We start from the raw sequence: 20,140 nt of genomic DNA on the forward strand, positions 1-20,140 counted from the left end.
ATCTGTGGAGTGGTTAAAAAATTTGTTGACTTAAAAATTAATGACTTTAGCCTAAGTGTATGTAAACTTCTGACTTCAACTGAAATATATATGGATTTAGCAAAGACAGCATGTAAGAGCAGAAAGTCATTGTGCTGGATTGACTGTCTCTAAAAATATAGGATATAAAATACATTTTGAATTTAAGACTCTGCTTTTTCCTGTGTACTTAACCTTTTAAAACTAATTTTCCCACATTTACTGCTACTAGTATATTACATTTGTTTATATTTTATTTTATTTTTATAACAAGGCCTTTTAGAGCAACAAAATATGACACTACATGGGAAACTTATTGCTATTATTGTAGCTGGCTCTATTATCTGTCAGCCAATAAACTTTTATCTCAGGAGAAATGAAAATGAAAAACATATTTGAAAAGACACAGATGCATTGTATGTGTATAACTTGCCTGTTTGATGAAGGAAACCGAAATCAGATCCCAGGACAAAATGCCATGGTCCATGAGCTCCAGAAATGCTGTGAGAGTGAACGCCAACATCTCTCCAAAGCTGCAGACACAACAAATCCATCACTTTTTTATTCTCCTCAGCACCAAATTAGCACTGATATTTCAATGAAACTATATGCGAGAAACGTACTGTGTGCCGCTCTCCACCAGCTGAGCAAGTGTTCCCAGCCCTTCCATGTTAATGAATTCAGTGGCAAATGTGGGGTCGGCAGAAAGTTTGGCAAGCTCTTTCAATGCCTCCAGACGGGCATCTATACTATGAGACTGGATCCGCTCCAACAGCTGTCGGGCAGCACGCATCTAAAACACAAATAAATACATAACTAGCTAAGATTAGGCCTATATTGGGTCTCTGCTCTATTTTTTAAAATGTCCTTTACATTTTCTCAATCAATAATCCTTTCTTATTAATTACTTTAGTTCATTTCACTCTGACTAAAATGGCATAAATGTGATGAAAACATATCATGAATAAACAAACAGACATGAATAAATTAAAAGGTAATTAACCTGGTAAGTAATGGTCATTGTACAGGTGTATAGTTATTTCAATGCAGCTCAAGCAAGGAAAACCCCTACAGACTATGATTAGATTATTTGAATTCTAATTGAAATTCTTTTAATTATAATCATTATGCATATTTTACAGCTAAAAAAAACTTTAAACCAAAATGTTTCTGTGCCTTGATCACTTTTTGAATGATGGAATGTTGTGTTCTCTGAAATCTGTGTCAAATTCTGAGGAATTCTGTGAATGCAAATAAGTGTCAGAAATTAACTTCTGGCTCACGCTCTGCTGCGATGACACAGTCAGTCAATGTCGGCATCCCGTCTGTTTGTCTTTTTAGTATACTTGTATGTATGCAAGGCTCTTATTGTCTGTTATCGAGCCCACTGTTTAGCTTCATGTCTACAATGCTGGACCTATACACAGTGCTTGGGATCACATTCACAATCTTATGGATTATCGATAACAGCTCAGCGCTTGAACCAGTGGCTAGTGGCTACAGACCATTTACCTATAGCCAGGACGATCTTCTACAGCTACAGTCCTCTATACTCTGCAGTCAGAAGCCAGCAGTTATACTTCCATTAGAGATCTGACCGAGGAAAAGAGGTAGGCGAGGAGGTGTACGCATATGATTGAGAAAGCGTCCCTTCAGACCCCCTCTTTCCTTCATCATAATGGCGCATGTCCACTCCCTCCAGAATAAAATGTATTTATTGCATACCAAGTGCCTAGCGGAGAGGGCCTGCAAAGACACCTGTGTCATCACGCTGACTAAAACCTGGCTCGTCGAGGATGTCCCAGACACTGAGGTCAGTCTTGAACATATTTCTATCATAAGGGCTGATAGTACTAGCCAGTCATTCAAGAAGAGAGGCGGTGGGGTCTACATCTACATTAACAACAGGTAGTGTAATAACATAAAAACCCACAGCAGAGTCTATACACCAGACATGGAGATATTGACCCTGTCTCTGGATCCTTTCTCCCTCCCAAGGGAATTCCCCACTGTGATAATCAACTGTGTCTAAAACCCACCCAGTGCGAACACCAAGTTAGCAGTGGAGCTAGTAGCCGAGTGTGCCAATTCCATGCTGGCTAAATATACCGAAGCCCCAGCATTTATTCTAGATGATTTCAACAACTGCAGACTCGATGATGTTCTGCCCTCTTTCTATCAGAATGTGGACATCCCCACAAGGAAAAAGAACACCCTGGACTTGTGTTATGGTAATGTAACTGAGGCATTCAGCACTCTGGCTCATCCTCCACTCGGCTTCTCTGACAACAAAGTTGTTTTCCTGCTCCCATTAAACAAACCGGAATTGAAACACATCAAGCCGCAAACCAGTTGCGCCACCAAATGTTCGGAGGACGCATCACACAGCTACATTGCTCACTGGCAATGCACTGATTGGGACATCTTCCAAGGCAATCTAGATGAGAGTTTCTACAAAACTACAAGGAAAAACTGGAATGGGAGTTTAGCTACATAAACTTAAAGTAAAAATCTCACTGGACATGAATCAAGACAAGATCACTCCTCAATAGCAGACATAACCACCTTCCCTGAAAAGTTATTTTACATGGTTTAACAACCCCAAATACAACTACTCTGCTGCTGGTGAATATCTGCTGAGATCCCTCTCACTTCACAAAGTAGTGCTCTGAAACTACCTCCAATGGAATGTGGATAAAACAAAAGAACTGGTCATTCACACATCAAACACTTCCACCCTGGACTGAACTACACCATTATCCATGGACAGCCAGTTGAACAGATCAGCAGTTTCAAATATCTTGGACTCATCATAGATAATAATCTATTTCGATGAACATATCACTGCCATCCAAAAGCATTCACAGCAATGACTTTACGTAATACGCAGATGCTCTGTCTGTTGCCCCCACCTTCTGCTGCTGCTTTATAAAAACAAAATTCAATCCATCCTGTTGCAGTGCTCCCCTTGTTTCTTTACAATGTTAACCTTTCCAACAAAAACAAACTCACAAAGATAACCCATTTGCCTTCGAAATCATCAGCCTATCTACTCCCAGCCTTTCAGATATGAATGACAGAGCCACCGCATGTCTTGCGAAAGTAATAGCAAATGACACTGATCATTTACATTTATGCATTTGGCAGACGCTTTTATCAAAAGCGACTTACAGTGCCCATATCACAGGGACAATCCCCCCGGAGCAACCTGGAGTCAAGTGTCTTGCTCAAGGACACAATGGTGGTGGCTGTGGGGATCAAACCGACAACCTTCTGCTTACCATTTCAGTGCTTCAGCCCACTACACCACCACCTGTATCAAGTTTTTTTTTCACTGCTACCCTCCGGTCGCAGATACAGGACTTTAAGATGGAAACAAACTCGCTTTGGCACAAGTTTTGTCCCATCAGCCATTGCTGCTCTGAACAAATTAACTCTATAGCGCTGATCATTTGTATGCATGTTGGGCAGTGGAATTTATATTTATATGTCATATGATGAAATGTGGGTATCTGTATGTTTTGTGTTCATGGAGCAGACTGGTGAAAACAAATTTCCCTTTTGGAAAATAAAGACCATCTATCTATCTTTTCCAGTAAAGGGCAATATTTGCCCCCTGGAATTGATTTTCAGGGGCATTTTTTACATTTGTAAAGGCAACGTGTCATCGCAGGCACAGAAACTGGAAAACAGCACCATTTCGCTAGGATGTTTTGACTGAAGGGAGGAGAGAACATCTCTCTGTCCCATTACAGTGAGAAATCAATAGCAATTCAATAGCAAATCAAAGAGTCTCGTTCCCACCTTTCAGGAAGCCAAGGTTACATTCGTAACCAGGACATTCCCTATCAAGTCAGTCACTTCGATACTGCGTAAGTAGGTGATACTATGGGAGCCTATACCATAAAACCACCCCTTCATATTGAAAAAAGAAAGGAAGAGGAAGAACAATAAACCATACATGGTTAAATATTATGACACTAGCAATACTGGGTAGTTAAACATTGCTCACACACTTTCATTCCACACAGCAGGAATAGAGAGAAAGAGAAAATTGTCCTAGACCGAACACATGATACAATGACACTAACCAACAGGGTAGTAAAGCCTTTAACAACTGTGAACGCCTATCAGTACAGAATGCCTGCAAACAGTTCTAGGCGATTAATGCGCAAAAAAGTTTGCACATTTTTTAAACTCTGCATTTGGGTCCTGAGCCTCATTATCTGCAGCATCGTGACAATAGGTCACAGCCCACCATCCTTCTTGGAAATAGAAAATATTGGTTGTAGAAGCCTTTCTGTGCATCATTTTGTGCTTTGTGCAACCACAATAGGGTTTTAAAACTTTATTGGAATGTGACAAACAACTGGCAGGTAATCAAAAACAAAACAAAAAATGAAAACATTGTTAACATATTCTTGTTCCTGCCATGGAAAGGAAGAGCGATAAGTGAATTTCTGACAAATTATCCCAGGGGTGTCACTCCATGGATTGACGCATCCGAGTTATGCTACTCATAGACCTGCCAATAGGTGCCAATTCATGGCAACAAGCACCACAACTGCAGCAGTGCCAGAGACCTATTGGAATGTGACAGACATCTGGCCCGAAGCCAACAGCAAAACAAACAGTGAACACAAAGTGAACATGTTCTCATTCCCAGCATGAAACAGAGCGTGAAGCAAATTCCTGACAAATTTGGCCAGTGGTGTCACTACACAGACACCGGGCATCCCATAGACCTGCTTATTTCCTGGGCAGAGGTCTTGGTGACTGGAGCACCAACTCGTGGTGTGGCCTGTTTTGCAAGCACCACAAAGGAGGCAGTGCCAGAGACCTGAATCCTCGCTGAATAAGAAGAGCATCAAGTCATGGTAGGCTTGAGTCGGTGACAAATTCTCCTAAAAATCTCTGCTGAAGTATAGTGGAGTATAATGGAAGGAGAGCAAATCATCATGAGTTTAATGCGCACAGAGTTAACGCTATCAGTCTCAATGAGCGGCACTTTTAAAAAAGTGCTCATGCCCATCAGAGTTATCGGATTTATTGCTCATTTTCATGTGTTTGTGGAAAAATTAGCAAAATTTGGTCTCTGTTAAGCAAAAGGTTCTTTTAGTTTCTTTGTAATGAAAGAAAAACAATGCAATAACACAGAACATAGAAGTATTCAAATGATACAATGTTTGTCTGAGCACACACAGGGAAAATAAATAATCCACTCACTGTTGAAGGGTGCATATTCAAACGACAAAGCAATGAGTCAAGTTTCAGAGCACAAGAGTTGTTATCGCAACCCTAAAGTGACAAATTCTGGCATGAGGGGCAGAGCATCAAGCACCATCTGCCAATTAACTTGCCGTGATTTTATAGGGTTTTAGAGATTTTCACTCCTGCGAGGAGCTCCCATAGGGTCATCTACTGATGCAGCGTCGAAGTGACCATCTTAAAAGGAATACACATACTAAAAGTGGTTAATGTTCTTTATTATTAAAGTATTATTTAACATTAGGGTTATTTAACTCATCCAGATATTATAATTTTTAGAATTATTATCATTATAATTATTATTATTAATAATAATAATAATAATAATAATAATAATAGTAAATATATCCGCACAGTGCAATATACAGCTCTGGAAAAAATTAAGAGACTGTGGGGGGCGTGGTCATGTGTATATCTGCAGGAGAGGAAAAGTGGTAAGGCTCGTCACCTGGGCTGTAATTACTCTAACACCTGTCTCTCATTATAGTGATGGCAGAGGGAGACCTGTTAAGGCTTGCCAGAGCGGCAGAGGAGAGAGAGAATGGCCCAGAGCAACAGACCTTTCGGAGAGAAAGCTATTTTGAGTTGACTACCAAGAGCCGTTTTTGCTTTATGTTTGTGCGTGTGTGTGAAGCTGAATTAGAAAATAAACACTCAACTGTTTGCTATCTCCTGACTCCTCCATAGCCCATGAACCAATCCTTATCACAGCGGTGCCGAAAACCCAGCTTTGGAGGAGATCATATATTCATATATTCAAGACTCTCACCAACATCCAGCAGAGCCAGCATCAAGCCCTCATGGAGTTGCACCTGGAGCAGGAACAACGCTTCCAAGTCCTATTCCAGGCACAAGCAGAGGACCAGCAAGTGCTGATCGCCAGAGAGGGGGCTGGCGCTGCGACCTCCCCGGAGCCTACCCCACCTGTGGCCTTATGAAAATGCGACCTGTTCAAGAGGACAGCCGAGGTATGGAGATGGAGACTGCACGCAGCCATCGCTTTGTATTAGTTCTGGTGGGCTATGCAACGCAATATCCGGAAGCAGTGCCTCTACGCAACATCTCAGCATTTAATGTTGAGGAGGCACTCTCCAGAATTATCTCCCAAGTGGGGATTCCAAAGGAAATCCTCACTAACCAAGGCACAACATTCATGTCACATACACTACGCAAACTTTACAAATCATTAGGCATTAAATCGATTCATACCAGCATTTATCACCCACAAACCGACAGACTGGTTAAATTATTTAATAAGACTTTGAAAAACATAACTCGTCAGTTTGTACACAAAGATGCTACAAGTTGGGATAAGTGGCTCGAACCCAGTTGTTCGCAGTTTGAGAGGTCCCGCAAGCCTCCACAGGGTTTTCTCCATTTAAGCTACTGTATGGGCATCAATGGCATGGCGTGCTTGACATCATTCGGGAAGCTAAGGTGGAAGGACCTTCGAATAGCAAAAAAATAATTAAATACGTTCTTGACCTCAGAGCAAATCTCTACACTTTGGGGCAAGTAACACAGGAGAATTTGCTCCAAGCGCAAGAACGTCAACACTGACTGTATGACAGGGGCACTCGACTGGATATTCACACAGGGAGATAAAGTGCTTTATATTGCTGCCCTCCTCAAGCTCCAAAAGTATTGTTCAGGAAGAATTAGGGGCAATGCTTGAAATTGCCGTAATACAAGAGACTACCGGAAAGTGAATGCAGTGTCCAAATTTGATGCTTATCCAATGCCTCAAATTGACAAGTTACTCGATTGGTTGGGCGCAACTCAATTTTACTCGACACTGGACATAATAAAGGGTTATTGGCAGATCCTTTTAATCCAGTATCCTGAGAAAAAACAGCTTTTCCACACCGTTCGGATTACACCAATTCGTGATGCTTCCGTTCGGTTTGTTCAGAGCCCCAGCCACAGTTCAGTGCCCTCAGACCGCACACGACATATTCCACAGCATATCTGGATGATATTATAATTTATAGTCATGACTGGCGGCAGCATATGTAACATCTGAGGGCTATTCTGAGAGCGCACGGTTTGTGTCACGGCAAACCCAAAGAAGTGCACAATCGGGCAGGTGGAATTTAGTAGAAGTAGGCAGTCCGGATGTTGCCCCGACCTGAGTCGGCGGTGAGGGTATGTGGAATGAGGGCGTGTGGTCATGTGTCTGTCTGCGGGAGAGCGGTAAGATTCTTCTCCTAGGCTGTAATTACTCTAACACCTGTTTCTCATTATAGTGATGGCACAGGGAGACCTGATAAGGCTCGCCAGAGCAGTAGAGGAGTGAAAGAGAGTGGCCCAGAGCAACAGACCTTTCAGCTATTTTGAGTTGGTCACCAAGAGCCATTTTGCTTTATGTTTGTGCGTGAAGCTGAATTAGAGAATAAACACTCATCTGTTCGCTGTCTCCTGACTCCTCCATTGCCCACAAACCTATACTTATCACAGAGACCACTCCAAATGTTTCTTAAATCAGCATCTCTACATGTCAGCCATTCCTTTCCAGTGTCTGTTGAATTCCTGCTTGAATTTTTGAGCCAGGAGTGGCATAAAATCACTGTGACAATCAATGTGAAAGACTGGTGGAAAGCATGCAAAGACACATAAAATATTGATTTCTGAACTCTTCCTGGAACTCAGTAGACATTGGATAATACTGAAATATTACAGTGTGACCCAATCAAGTTTATTATTCTATTATTCGGCCTATAATCCGACCCACGTTGAGGCGGCACTAAACAGCAGTGGAAAAGCCAGCTCAGAAAAGTAAACCGAGTCGAGTCTAACCGTAACGTGCAGTGGAAAAGTGCCAAAAGACTCTGAACACTAACATGCGAGAGAGTGCTTGCCATCTCGGAAACATCACAAACACAGCACAAAATCAATTGCAGCCTCATTTCATTGACCTCAAACATATATTCTGAATATATTTCATTCCATGAACTTTGGAACTGTTGGTGCGGGCTGTGCTGCTGATACAGTAAATGGTGAGGAGATGTTTGTGTAGTAACGGCTAAATGTATCAACAAAGGAACATTTAAAGCACATTTTATTCATGTCAGCAAATGCTGCATTATGCTGTGTCGTTGTGAATTTGACAAATACATTTTTAACTGTGATGTTTTTATTTTGAGCATGAGTAACTTATGGTCAAGTATCATCACATGTAGGATAACACTTATACACATTACATTATATAAGTGCAAAATACAGTTATATTAAAGCGAGCGAATCTCTCGCTGACATGCGGTGTCAGATTACAGGCTCACGCTCTGCCCAGACACCAGCAGGTGCTCTCGTTATAATACTGAGAGCTAAGGGTTTTTTTTTAACAGATAACAAATAATAAACTTGTGAAGATAAATAAATACTTTTGATAAATAACTGAGAAATCAGTCGAGTCTATAAGCATCACAAGTATTACATACTAATTTCCACGGAAAACTTTCTGTGGTGAAATCAATTAAGTTAAATTTTAACACTCTCTAAAATCCATTTAAAACTGTGAAAAATATTACTCATGCGCAGCAGCACCAGATGTTGGACAAAATTAGTACAACATCCTGAATCTGTAATATACTTACGCTGTGTCTCGTTTGGAAGGCTGCGTCCTCCGGAGGTCGCATTTGTCGGCCGCATATGTCATCGAGGCTGTCTCGTTTCAGAAAAGCGTGTAGGACACTTCGAATGCAGCCTTCGAATGCGACATACTTTCATGGGAATTCGGAGAATGCATGAGGTGTATCCTTCATGGGCACTCACAACCCACAATTCTTTGCTTCAATGGAAATGTCTAAAAAAACTAATTACGCCAATTTGCCCATAAATATGATGTTCAAACGCAAGGAATGTTAATTCCCAAGTTGAAGTACCTTAGTAGATGGGTGCAGAGTACATAATATGTTAAATTATATTAATATATAATTAAAATAAAGTATTAGACTAAAAGTACACCTGTAAAATATACTTTCTTTTCTCTTTACATCATTAACTCTCCTAAAACCTCTAACATTCCCTTCCAGAGGGACTTTGTTCCCTTATCACTCAAAGCGCTGGCGCTTTTTAAAGAGTGGCGTGCTGTCATAGCAACAATGTTACGTTACGTTTCCATTTGTCCTAAGAAGGCAATCTCATTTAAATGAGGGTTGTTTAAAGGAGGACACTCAGAATACTGCAGCCTTCAAAGGACGCGTCCTACCTACCATTGAACAAAACCTATTCAATGACATATGCGAAAATATAAAAACATTTAACTTTTGCAGTGTGCTCTGCAAACAGTCCTGCATGACAATTCAATATGCAAAATAGTTCTCATGAACGAGCATTACTAGCAGAGGTGCCCCCGAATACTACATCCAGTGTATAACCGCCCATACACGCTACAAAAATATTGTTTGTCATTCTATGACCCTGCTCTATTTAATCATGGATCTTTTAGCATAAACATGATATTTCATCTTTTGGTGCAATAAATACTAACTTTATCTGATATAAACCAGATAGTTATTACATTTATAATAACTTTTTCATAAAACTGATTAAGCATTTCTTATGTCAGTTCACAGCTACAGTATACTGACACCATGTAAGTTATTGTTCAGACCTTTGCAAGGAAGGAAATACAGAGACTGGACCTCTTAGAACTTTAACTGATTACCCCTAGTCAGTATACTGTAGCTATTAAATGACATAAGAAATGCTTAATCAGTTTTATAAAATAGTTATTATAAATGTACAGTACAAGTTAGCAGCAATAGTACTTTGTAATAGAAAACGAATTAAAATGTCAAAACAGTCTCTTCAAAATTAGGCAAGGATTATGACACTGGCGCCCCAGAGACAAAGCCAAAGTTGTGGAGTTTGGGGAATATTCTACCAAAAGATCAAAATATTTCAATAAGTTTATCAACCGAGAGCACTTTGATATGAATATTAAAATATAAAATCAACTGTTTGTTTTGAAGCTGAATGACAGCAGTCCAGTATTTGTGTTTGAATATTTTTAGATACCTAAGGGGCATAGCAGGCCTTGTGACTAAAGAAGATACATTATGGGGTTTCAGGGGTACACTCCAAGAGAAAATGTGTAAAAATATAAAAGTCTGAATGGATCGTTAAAAATAAGTGAATTCATAAATTGAAAATATACCAACAACAAACAATGTACATCACAATAGTAAAGCTTAAAATACTGTTAGCTAAAGTTAAGTAGGATTATAAATGGAATATAAATATCAAATAATGGAAACATTCTCATGAGAACTCTACTATACTACTAGTAATATAACATTTCTGGATGTTTTTCCTTGCCATCTATGCCAGAGATGATGCCATCTTTGAAAATGTTTTACAAAAATAATCAGTTTGTGAAAGACTTTAAACATGCGGATCATAATAAAGACAATTTCAGACATAAAAAAAACATAATTGTTTAAAGGCGCTCTGGAAGCAGGCTGTCCTGTCACAAACCTGGTTTAGCTGAATGGTCGGTTTAATTTCAGACACATAAAGTTCACTTTGATTCTTTCTTGTTTTCTCCAGTGTGTTTTAGCGAAAGATCCCGGTATCTATTTCACTGCACACTGTATATGTCTGCTACTGCCTACTGTCATTAAAATAACCACGTCTGCAAATATACGTGCAGCGCCATGTCTAGCAATGCGCGCAGAGCGCGAAAGGGTATTGATGAAGTGCGTTCTGTAATAGAGAAAACTATTTGAGGATACAGCACTGAAATATCAGTGCTATCTATGCCCAAGCACTTGCGCTATACACAGCTTGTTTTGTCGCCCTGATCTTATGAAGTGCAGAAACGGAGAGATGGGTCATGATATATCTAATGGTCCGAATGGAACCCAGCCGAGGTTCGGACACTGATCGAGGTCCACAAATTGGTGACTGCTGATATAAACCGTTATCCTTTTTTAATTATTATTATTTGACATCCATGAGTATTTATCAAAACAGACATTTGAAAATATTTTTACTGTGTGATGATAAAAACATCAGTACGGTTTATGAATGTACACTGCTCAAAAAAATAAAGGGAACACGTAATCATCACAGTATAACACCAAGTCAGTTAAACTTCTGGAATATCAATCTGTCCAGATAGGAAGCCTAAGCGATTGTGAATCAATGTCACCTGTTTTGATGCAAATAAATGTGACAACATGTGTACTGGAGTGGCAACAGCAAGACAACCCCCAAAAATGGAATGGTTTTGCAGGTGGTGGCCACAGACACTTGCTCTCTGACCCAGACCTTATCCTTCCTGACTGATTCTTCTGTAGTTTTGTATTTTGCTAGTGTCCTTGTCACTACTGGTAGCATGAGGGGGTACCTGCAGCCCATTCAGGTTGCACAGGTAGTCAAGCTCCTCCAGGATGGTACATCAATACGTGCCGTCACAAGAAGGTTTTTGTCACCCAGTACAGTCTCAAGAGCATGGAGGAGATACCAAGAGACAGGCCTTTACATGAGGAGAGCTGGACAGGGCCGAAGAAGAGCATCAACCCAGCAGCAGGACCAGTAGCTGCTCCTTTGTGCGAGGAGGAACAAGAGGAGCACTGCCAGAGCCCTACAAAATGACCTCCAGCGGGATACTGGTGTGCATGTTTCTGACCAAACTGTCAGAAACAGACTCCATGAGGGTGGCATGAGGACCCAATGTCCACTAGTGAGACCTGTGTTCACAGCCCAGCATGGTGCAGCTCTATTGGCATTCACCAGAGAACACCAGAACTGGCAGGTCCGCCATTGGCCCCCCGTTCTCTTCACAGATGAGAGCAGGTTCACAATGAGCACATGTGACAGACGTGAAAAAAACCTGGAGATGCTGTGGTGAATGTTATGCTGCCTGCAACATCCAGCATGACCAGTTTGGCGGTGGGTCAGTGATGATCTGGGGAGGCATATCTGTGGCATATCACCTCCAGGTGCTAGCTAACGGTACACTGACTGCTGTTAGGCACCGGGATGAAATCCTCAGACACAGTCAGACCTTACGCTGGTGCAGTGGGCACTATGTTCCTCCTGGTGCAGGACAATGCTTGGTGTGTGCAAGCATTAGTGTGTAGGCAGTTCCTGGATGACAAATGCATTGATCCCATTGACTGGGCCCTCACGTTCCCCAGACCTGAATTCAACTGAGAACCTTTGGGACATTATGCCGCCAAGTAGTGCCACAGACTGTCCAGGAGCTAACTGGTGCCCTGATCCAGGTCTGGGAGGAGATCCCCCAGGACACCATCCGCTGTCTCATCAGGAGCATGCCCAGACGTTGTAGGGAGTGCATACAAGCACGTGGCCATACACACTACTGAGTCACATTATGAGTTGCCATGATGAAATTCACGCAAGTTGGAACAGCCTGTGATTTCAATTGTTTACTTTGATTTTCGGTGAAAATTTGAATTCAGCCCTCATTTGGTTGGTGATTTTGGTTTTCATTCACCGTTGTTTTGTCATTTTGTTCTCAACGAATTATACAATGTACAGTAAAGATTTTGATCTTCAATATATTTAGTTCATTGAGATCCGATTTAAGTGTTCCCTTAATTTTTTTTGAGCAGTGTATTAATCTTCAGTTCATTTTATTAATTGTTCAGAAATACTCAAAAACAGTTGTCATTTTGAGTTATTCTTGCAAAATCTTCACTGAATCCAGAGAGTGTTTAAACATGATCTGACTCTGACTTAAAACAGAGATTGAGGAACATGAGACTTAATTAAGAAACAGAAACATAGTTAAGAGCTTAAAAAAATGTTGTTGAAATTACAAGCGACAATCACCTGTCACTTGTATCTGCTCTCATGAAGTGCCGAATTAACACTGTTTTCTCATTTTTTCTCAATGGAACCATCTTTGTCTCATGTCCCCGCATACAGGGAAGCAGTAATCACGCCGACCCTCTCGCACCCTGGATTTGAAAGCATACATTGCGGCTGATGGCCAAAGATTTTGGTAAATTGATAAATGATATGATAAATGTTTTTCAGAGGGCTGATGTCATATTCACTGTTCTCTTACAAAGTTATTCATGTTTAATTGTAGGTCAATTTAATATTTACACAACCTCAGCTGCAAGTTTAAAGATAACTGAGATTTAAATGTTACATTTAGAGGAAATGTTAAATCACTAAGCATGATAAACAAATTATGATAATGGACTTTAAAAGATTATCTGATTTATAGCGGCTGTGGCAAACTACACTATGTTTGAATTTCTGTGGAATCAGACATTTAAAATGTTCTGTCTTTTGGCTCCCTCTGCTGGACACCATATTTCTAACTGCTTAAAAATGCAGTTGAAAAATAGCTATTTCATCTGATACATTGATTAAACATTTTGCATGTTACCTCAAAATGTAAGTTTGTGCATGAATATTAAGATTTGTTAAGTTTAAAAATTGTGCCCACAAGTTATGGGTCAATTAGTCATAACAGGCCATATGCAAAATCCTATCGGCTAATATTTTCTGAACGATTTGACATTTGACAACTTTTTTCAAGAATTTCTTTAGATAATGTGTATGAAGTTTCATGTGAATCAGGCAAACAGCCCAGGACGAGTTTGAAAAAGTAGGTTTTTAAATCAAATTAAAATGGTAAGTTTTTTGTGAAAATTGGAAATTCATGTAACCAAATGATTTGGAGGCACAGAAATAATTATATATTTTTTTAATCATATATGGTTCGGGAGTTAATTCAACTGCTTTGAGCACAGTTGCACAATTAGGATTTTCTTAAGTTATAGTGCCCTCTGTAATGAGGCAGACGAGGAGTGAGGACCTAGACGCAGTTTTAATGGGAAAACAAAAGATGAACAGGGTAATTCAGTGAAACAAAACAACACAGGGAACAAATAAAACATCCACGATGGGAAAACCAAAATATAAACAAGAGAAACATCCACAAAGGGCACGGGTAGGAACACATTCAAGAACATACATTACATTTAACAACTGACAATGAAAGAACAAACAACAGGGCTTAAATACACAAAGAATAATGATAAAATGACACACAGGTGATAACAATGAAGTGCTGTTGGCAGTGATGAGGGCAGGGAATTATGGGAAGTGTAGTCCGGGACAGATGACAAGGGGGAAACACAGGGCAGACAACAGGGAATCGTGACACCCTCTAGCTTCAAAAATTTATGGAACTCGGCATGTAACCGCAGAGTTTTCTCTTGTCTATGTGTTCAAAATTTTGTCAAGATTGAAAATTGCACTCACAAGATAAAACCTAATACGTCATTGTAAGCCACGCCCCAAAATATATTTGCTTATATCTTCAGAACAATTTGACTTACCAAATTCTTTTGATAACTTTTTGTGAGGAGGGTCAGTTAATTATTTATGTCAAGTTTCGTGCGAGTTGGGAAAACAGCCTAGAACGAGTTCGAAAATTTATGTTTTTCAAAAAATATCTGTGATTAAAAAAAAATTCTTGTGGGAATGAAAATACATGTGACCATATCAATGTAGGGCACTGGTGGATTCAAAGAAGCTAAAAAGTTGTATTGTAGCCTGTACGGTTCCGTAGTTTTGAGCAAAAACACAAATTTGCTAATTATACTGCCTCCATGAGACCGATTGTCACAGAATTTGATATGCGGACGAATTGACACCATGCTTGTGTATAGTAATTTTCATAACCCTCGTCCATTCCCAGTAATGAGTTATAAGGTGCTAAATGTTATTGGCCAGTGGCGGCAAATTTGTCTAATCTATTTTTTTAAAGAATATGTTAGCATTTGAACCAAAGGACATGCATATTTAATTTGAACTTTTTCGCTCAAATGGCTGCAAATTATGACAGTTTTTTTGTTTTAGCGTACCCTAGTGGTGGAACGGTATGAAATTTGCTGACGTCTTGTAAATGTCATGTTGACTGTGTGCACCGAGTTTGGATACATTTGGAGTTTGCGATGAGCAGATATTGATTTATCACTTTATTACTATAAATTGCATTAAACTGAAGGAATGCTTCAGAACTGACGGTAGGTTTAAAAAAAAAAAAATGGCAATGAAATCAGAGATATATTTATTATTTATTTATTTTATTTTGTAGGGCTTGACTCAAGGAGTCAGAGGAAAAATGAATTTCAATTCTAGTCCTTAACATCCAAAATCATGGAGGGAGGTGGTCCCTGTGGCCTTGACGACGGTAGTTCTGTAGAGGGCTGAGCTCGGGACGTAGGTGACTCTCAAAACAAATTCATTCACCCCGGTCCCGTGTGGAGACCACCTCACACCGGCGCAGCTCAAAGACGTGCCCGGTTGCACAAACCTAATAGAACACCATATCGAGACCAACCCGGGGGTGGTGGTTTGTAGCCGCCCCATCGCCTTCCTGAACACAAGAAAAAGTTGTTCAAAATCTTGTTCAGGAAGAATTAGAGGCAATATTTGAGATGGACGCTATAGAAGAGTCGCACAGCGATTGGACCAGCCCGGTGGTTCTGGTACCTAAGAGTGACAGGACGATCCAGTTCTGTGTAGACTATCGCAAAGTGAACGCGGTGTCCAAATTTTACATGTACCAATGCCTCAGATTGAGGAGTTGCTCGATCAGTTGGGCCCGTCTCAAAATTATCCAACACTGGATTTAAGAAAGGGCTATTGACAGATCCCTTTAACTCCAATCACCTGAGAAAAAACAGCTTTTTCCACAATGTTTGGCTTACACCAATTTGTGACCCTTCCATTCGGTTTGTTCAGGGCCCCAGCCATGTTTCAGCATCTCATGGACAAAATTCTCAGACCGCATACAGCATATGCCGCTGCGTATTTAGATGGTATTATTATTTAAAATAATGTCTGGCAGCGGCACATGCAACATCTGAGAGCTGTCCAGATGTTGCTGCGACGGGCGGGACTTATGGCCAACCCAAAAAAAGAGCGCAATTGGGTGGGTGAAAGTTCGGTATCTGGGGTTGCACTTGGGTCACGGTAGGTGCAACCCCAGCTTAACAAAACTGTAGCGATCTCAGGACCAAAAAGGAGGTAAGACAGTTTCTGGGACTGGCTGGCTACTACCAAAGGTTTGTGCCTAATTACTCTGACTTCACCAGCTCGTGATCTTACTAGAAATGGGGCCCCCGATCTGGTCCTGTAGACGGAGTTGTGCCAACAGGCTTTCCTAAAAGTAAAGTCTGCGCTTTATGGGGGATCACTTTTACATGCTCCTAGCTTCTTTCTCTCCCCATTATTGTGGAGACGGATACATTCGATAGGGGGCTGGGGGCAGTGCTCTCGCAGGAGGTTGGAGGGGAGGAACAGCCGGTACTGTGTGAAAATCCCAGGAGATCAGCAGTTACAGAATATATATATATATATTTTTGGTAATATTTTTAAATCCAATTTTTATTCTTTATTACTTATTACGAGCATGGCAGTGGGGGCAAGGGGGTTGATGATGTAATATGATTTCTGAAATGTTTCTTGCATATCGTCCAATCCCACACTGGAGTAAAAGATTGATCTGTGAATTTAAGTATCAGATATTTCAAACGAAGATTGTGATTAATCAGAAAATATATATATATATATATATATATATATATATATATATATATATATATATATATATATATATATATATATACACATATTAGGGCTGTCAATCGCTAAAAAATGTAATCAAATGAATTACATGGTGTCCCCATTAATTAATCGCATATACAAATATTTGCTGAGAAAGCACCTCATATAACAATAACTCAATATATAATGATTATACATATTTATATCAATATATAATTATACATAGTTATCTTTAAATATATATATAAAAATATTCAGATAATTTAAATGCTTTAGATTCCTGTAGCAGAAGAGTTAATCATTGATAAGGCCATACAAAAAGCGGCTTTAGAATACAATGTATTGTTTACTACCATATTATTGATCATAAGTCAATCATTGGCACACAGTTCACAGCAACCATTTCACAAGTGAATTTGTCAATCAGTTGGAGATTTATTATGAGGGCTTGTTTAACGGTCTGTCAATTTACGTCAGACGTCTCGGGTGTGTTGCGTCATAAACATAAAATGTTTAGGTCACTGTGTCAAGTTAAATATAGTTTAATACTCAATCTTTAAACATATTGAGATCCCTTAGATTGCATTTGCGCTCCTTCGAGTGTTTTGAATGCAAGAACGTAATGCATGTTTGTGTTGTTCTGCCCATAGACATAATAAATACATAGACGCCCTATTGGCCGCTGGAGCGTACGTCAACGGGCCGCCATATTGCGGAGGGCAACATTCCCATTTCTCTCATAACGGGAGTTGAGGAAAAATGCCTGCCTCATGTGCTGCTTGGGGCTGTACAAATCGCCGCACTATTGAAAACAGGTCTCGGGGAATTACTTTTCACAAGTAAAACTGAACATTTGTTTTTGGTTGTATTTGGTCGTCATATAATTAGTAATAGTAACGTTAGTTGGCCACCGGAGTTAGTCAGACTAAAATAGCTTGCTTGCGAGCTGTGAAAGTTGAGACATGAGTTGACATGATTTATAATATAGTTTTATCTTATATTTTATATTATAAAGTAAATTTCCTGAAAATCTAAATATTTTCTTAAAACCGACTTTTATGACAAGTACTCGTTACACCATGTACGAACCACTGAAATCGGTTGATAAATGTAAACGTTATTTTTGTTTTTATCCAGAAAAACCGCAACTCACCCGTTTACTTGCATTTGATTACAGCGCAGTCTTGCCCTCCACAAAATGGCGGCAACGTTCCAAAGCGGCCAATAGGGCGTCTATGTATTTATTATGTCTATGGTTCTACCTACTGAAGTGTTTTCTTCACTTTATAAACTGCAAGTTGCTCATACAGCTGAAATTTCACTTTCTGCCCTCTGGAGTAAACAGGTGGTATTACAAGCTTGCATTTCTCAGGAATCTTCCTTATTATGGTCCGTGGGCATGCGATTAATTGCGTTAAAAAAATTTACGCGTTATTTTTTGTAAAATAAAATTAAATATTAAATCGACAGCCCTAATATATATATATATATATATATATATATATATATATATATATATATATATATATATTTTTTTTTTTTACCCAGCCCTACTGAATACTGTAATCTTACAATGCAATTTGCTCGATTTACCAGTGTGATGAATGAACTTTAAGTAATATCAACTGTTATTTTGATATTACACAATCCTCAACAAACATACTGAAAAATTTTGTGTGATTCAGCTGATGAAGACTGACATTACAATGAACACACTCAAATGAACTCATTTTCTATGCCCTTTCCATACATGAATAAACAAATAACCCTGCTATAGTTTGACTGAAGTGAAACAGCAACTATCATATTGTGAATATTGTTAGACTTACAGGAGAGATGGCTAATCGCAGTATGGTCCCATTTTTAATATCATCTCGATTCTGGAAACAAAAAAATTGAAGAAAGTTACTACAGCAATTGTATGATCTGATGATAATTATTTCCTAATCAGTACATCCTTAACAGTGACACACAATTTGCTTAGCAAACCAAAACAGGTACAAAGGACAGCAGTACTGTGAGAACTGTGAGAAATTCTTTACTGAGGAAAAACAATTACACTTTTTCAATATAGGCATTTGCATTACTATGTAAGATTATGACAATGTTTGCCCAATTCGAGCAACTGAAAAGGCATTTATCTGCCATTTGTTTATCCTTTTATAATAAATATGTGTTAGAATTTCTCATGAGTAGTGTCATTCTATATTGACTGTTAATACTGTATTTTAGTTTCTGACCTGTTCAGTGATGTAAAGCTGTGGACCATCAGCGTAACGCAGAGCAAACTGCTCTGAACCCGACAGAGACCAACTACAAACATTAACACACAAAAACAAACGTATTACCTCTCAGCTTACATTGAGCGTGTATGTGTTTATGATGAAAATGTAATGGGTAATACAGTAATCTACAGAAACACTCTAGATCAGGGGTCGGGAACCTGTGGCTCGCGAGTGGCTCTTTGTTAAAAATCAAGTGGGTCGCTGGGTGGCTCACCATTCACCAAACATGAATGTTTCAAACTTGCTAGAGATAATTTTCCAACAGAAAGTGTCGGTGCGATTACAAAGCTTGAAGTCAATGACAGTTTTGGTTTTCGTTCTTCCGAATTTGTCATACAGCCTAATCCTAGTGAACAAGGTTTGAAATGAACACCCGCCAAATGCAGATTTTTCATGTGGAGTTTTTTGCTCATGTACCAGCCACTGTGGAAGGCGACCTGTAAGACATCTCGGAGTGATATATTACAAGAAATTTGACAGGGTGTGAAACAAGCACATGCCACCCGCAAAATGTGACGAGGTTCAATCCAGTTCACGAGCTCCTCGTCCAAATGTATTTCATGCACGAGGCATTTTGCTCATCTACCCCCAAAAGGTGAGTGACATGTAAGACATCACGGAGTGACACATGACAAGAAATTCTGTTAGTCAAAAAAACTGACTTGAAGAAACACACTTTATTATATTTTTAAGAACAGACAAAAGAAAAGCCGTCAGTGCTAGTGTCTGATTTGTTGTTTGTTCAGAGGTGTGCAACGGAACCCTGTCTTGTGAAACAAGCGAATGTAAAGGGTTATCACTCCTTTTTCTCTGTTTCATTTAACTGAAAACTGTTTAGAAGAATAATGTTGTCAGATGAGAATGCTGCACATGATCTCCGATCATCTCGTGAGGTGCTGTGATGGAGCAGTTCACTCTTACACATTGTGAAAACAATTCTGCTGGTTCAGTAATATATGCAGGTATCTTTGTATTAAAGAAACAAAGACAAAAATGATTAAATC

The 20,140-nt window shown here is 39.5% G+C and overlaps 1 protein-coding gene across 4 annotated transcripts in view; it reads right to left on the reverse strand.

The window, feature by feature from the left end:
* Positions 1-20,140, reverse strand: part of elmo2 (engulfment and cell motility 2) — a 131,296-nt gene that overhangs the window by 74,775 nt on the left and 36,381 nt on the right. For 2 of the 4 annotated variants that reach the window (XM_052100927.1, XM_052100926.1), the window contains exons 4-7: positions 19,092-19,164; positions 18,681-18,731; positions 642-811; positions 452-551 (exon numbers count right to left, since the gene is read on the reverse strand). In XM_052100927.1, coding sequence (XP_051956887.1) covers positions 452-551; positions 642-811; positions 18,681-18,731; positions 19,092-19,164 — 394 coding nt within the window. The remainder of the gene's footprint in view (positions 1-451; positions 552-641; positions 812-18,680; positions 18,732-19,091; positions 19,165-20,140) is intronic. The other 2 variants (XM_052100928.1, XM_052100929.1) reach the window with 2 other exon arrangements.

The sequence above is a fragment of the Xyrauchen texanus genome, chromosome 32, assembly GCF_025860055.1.
Source record: "Xyrauchen texanus isolate HMW12.3.18 chromosome 32, RBS_HiC_50CHRs, whole genome shotgun sequence".
NCBI classification, from domain to species: Eukaryota; Metazoa; Chordata; class Actinopteri; order Cypriniformes; family Catostomidae; genus Xyrauchen; species Xyrauchen texanus.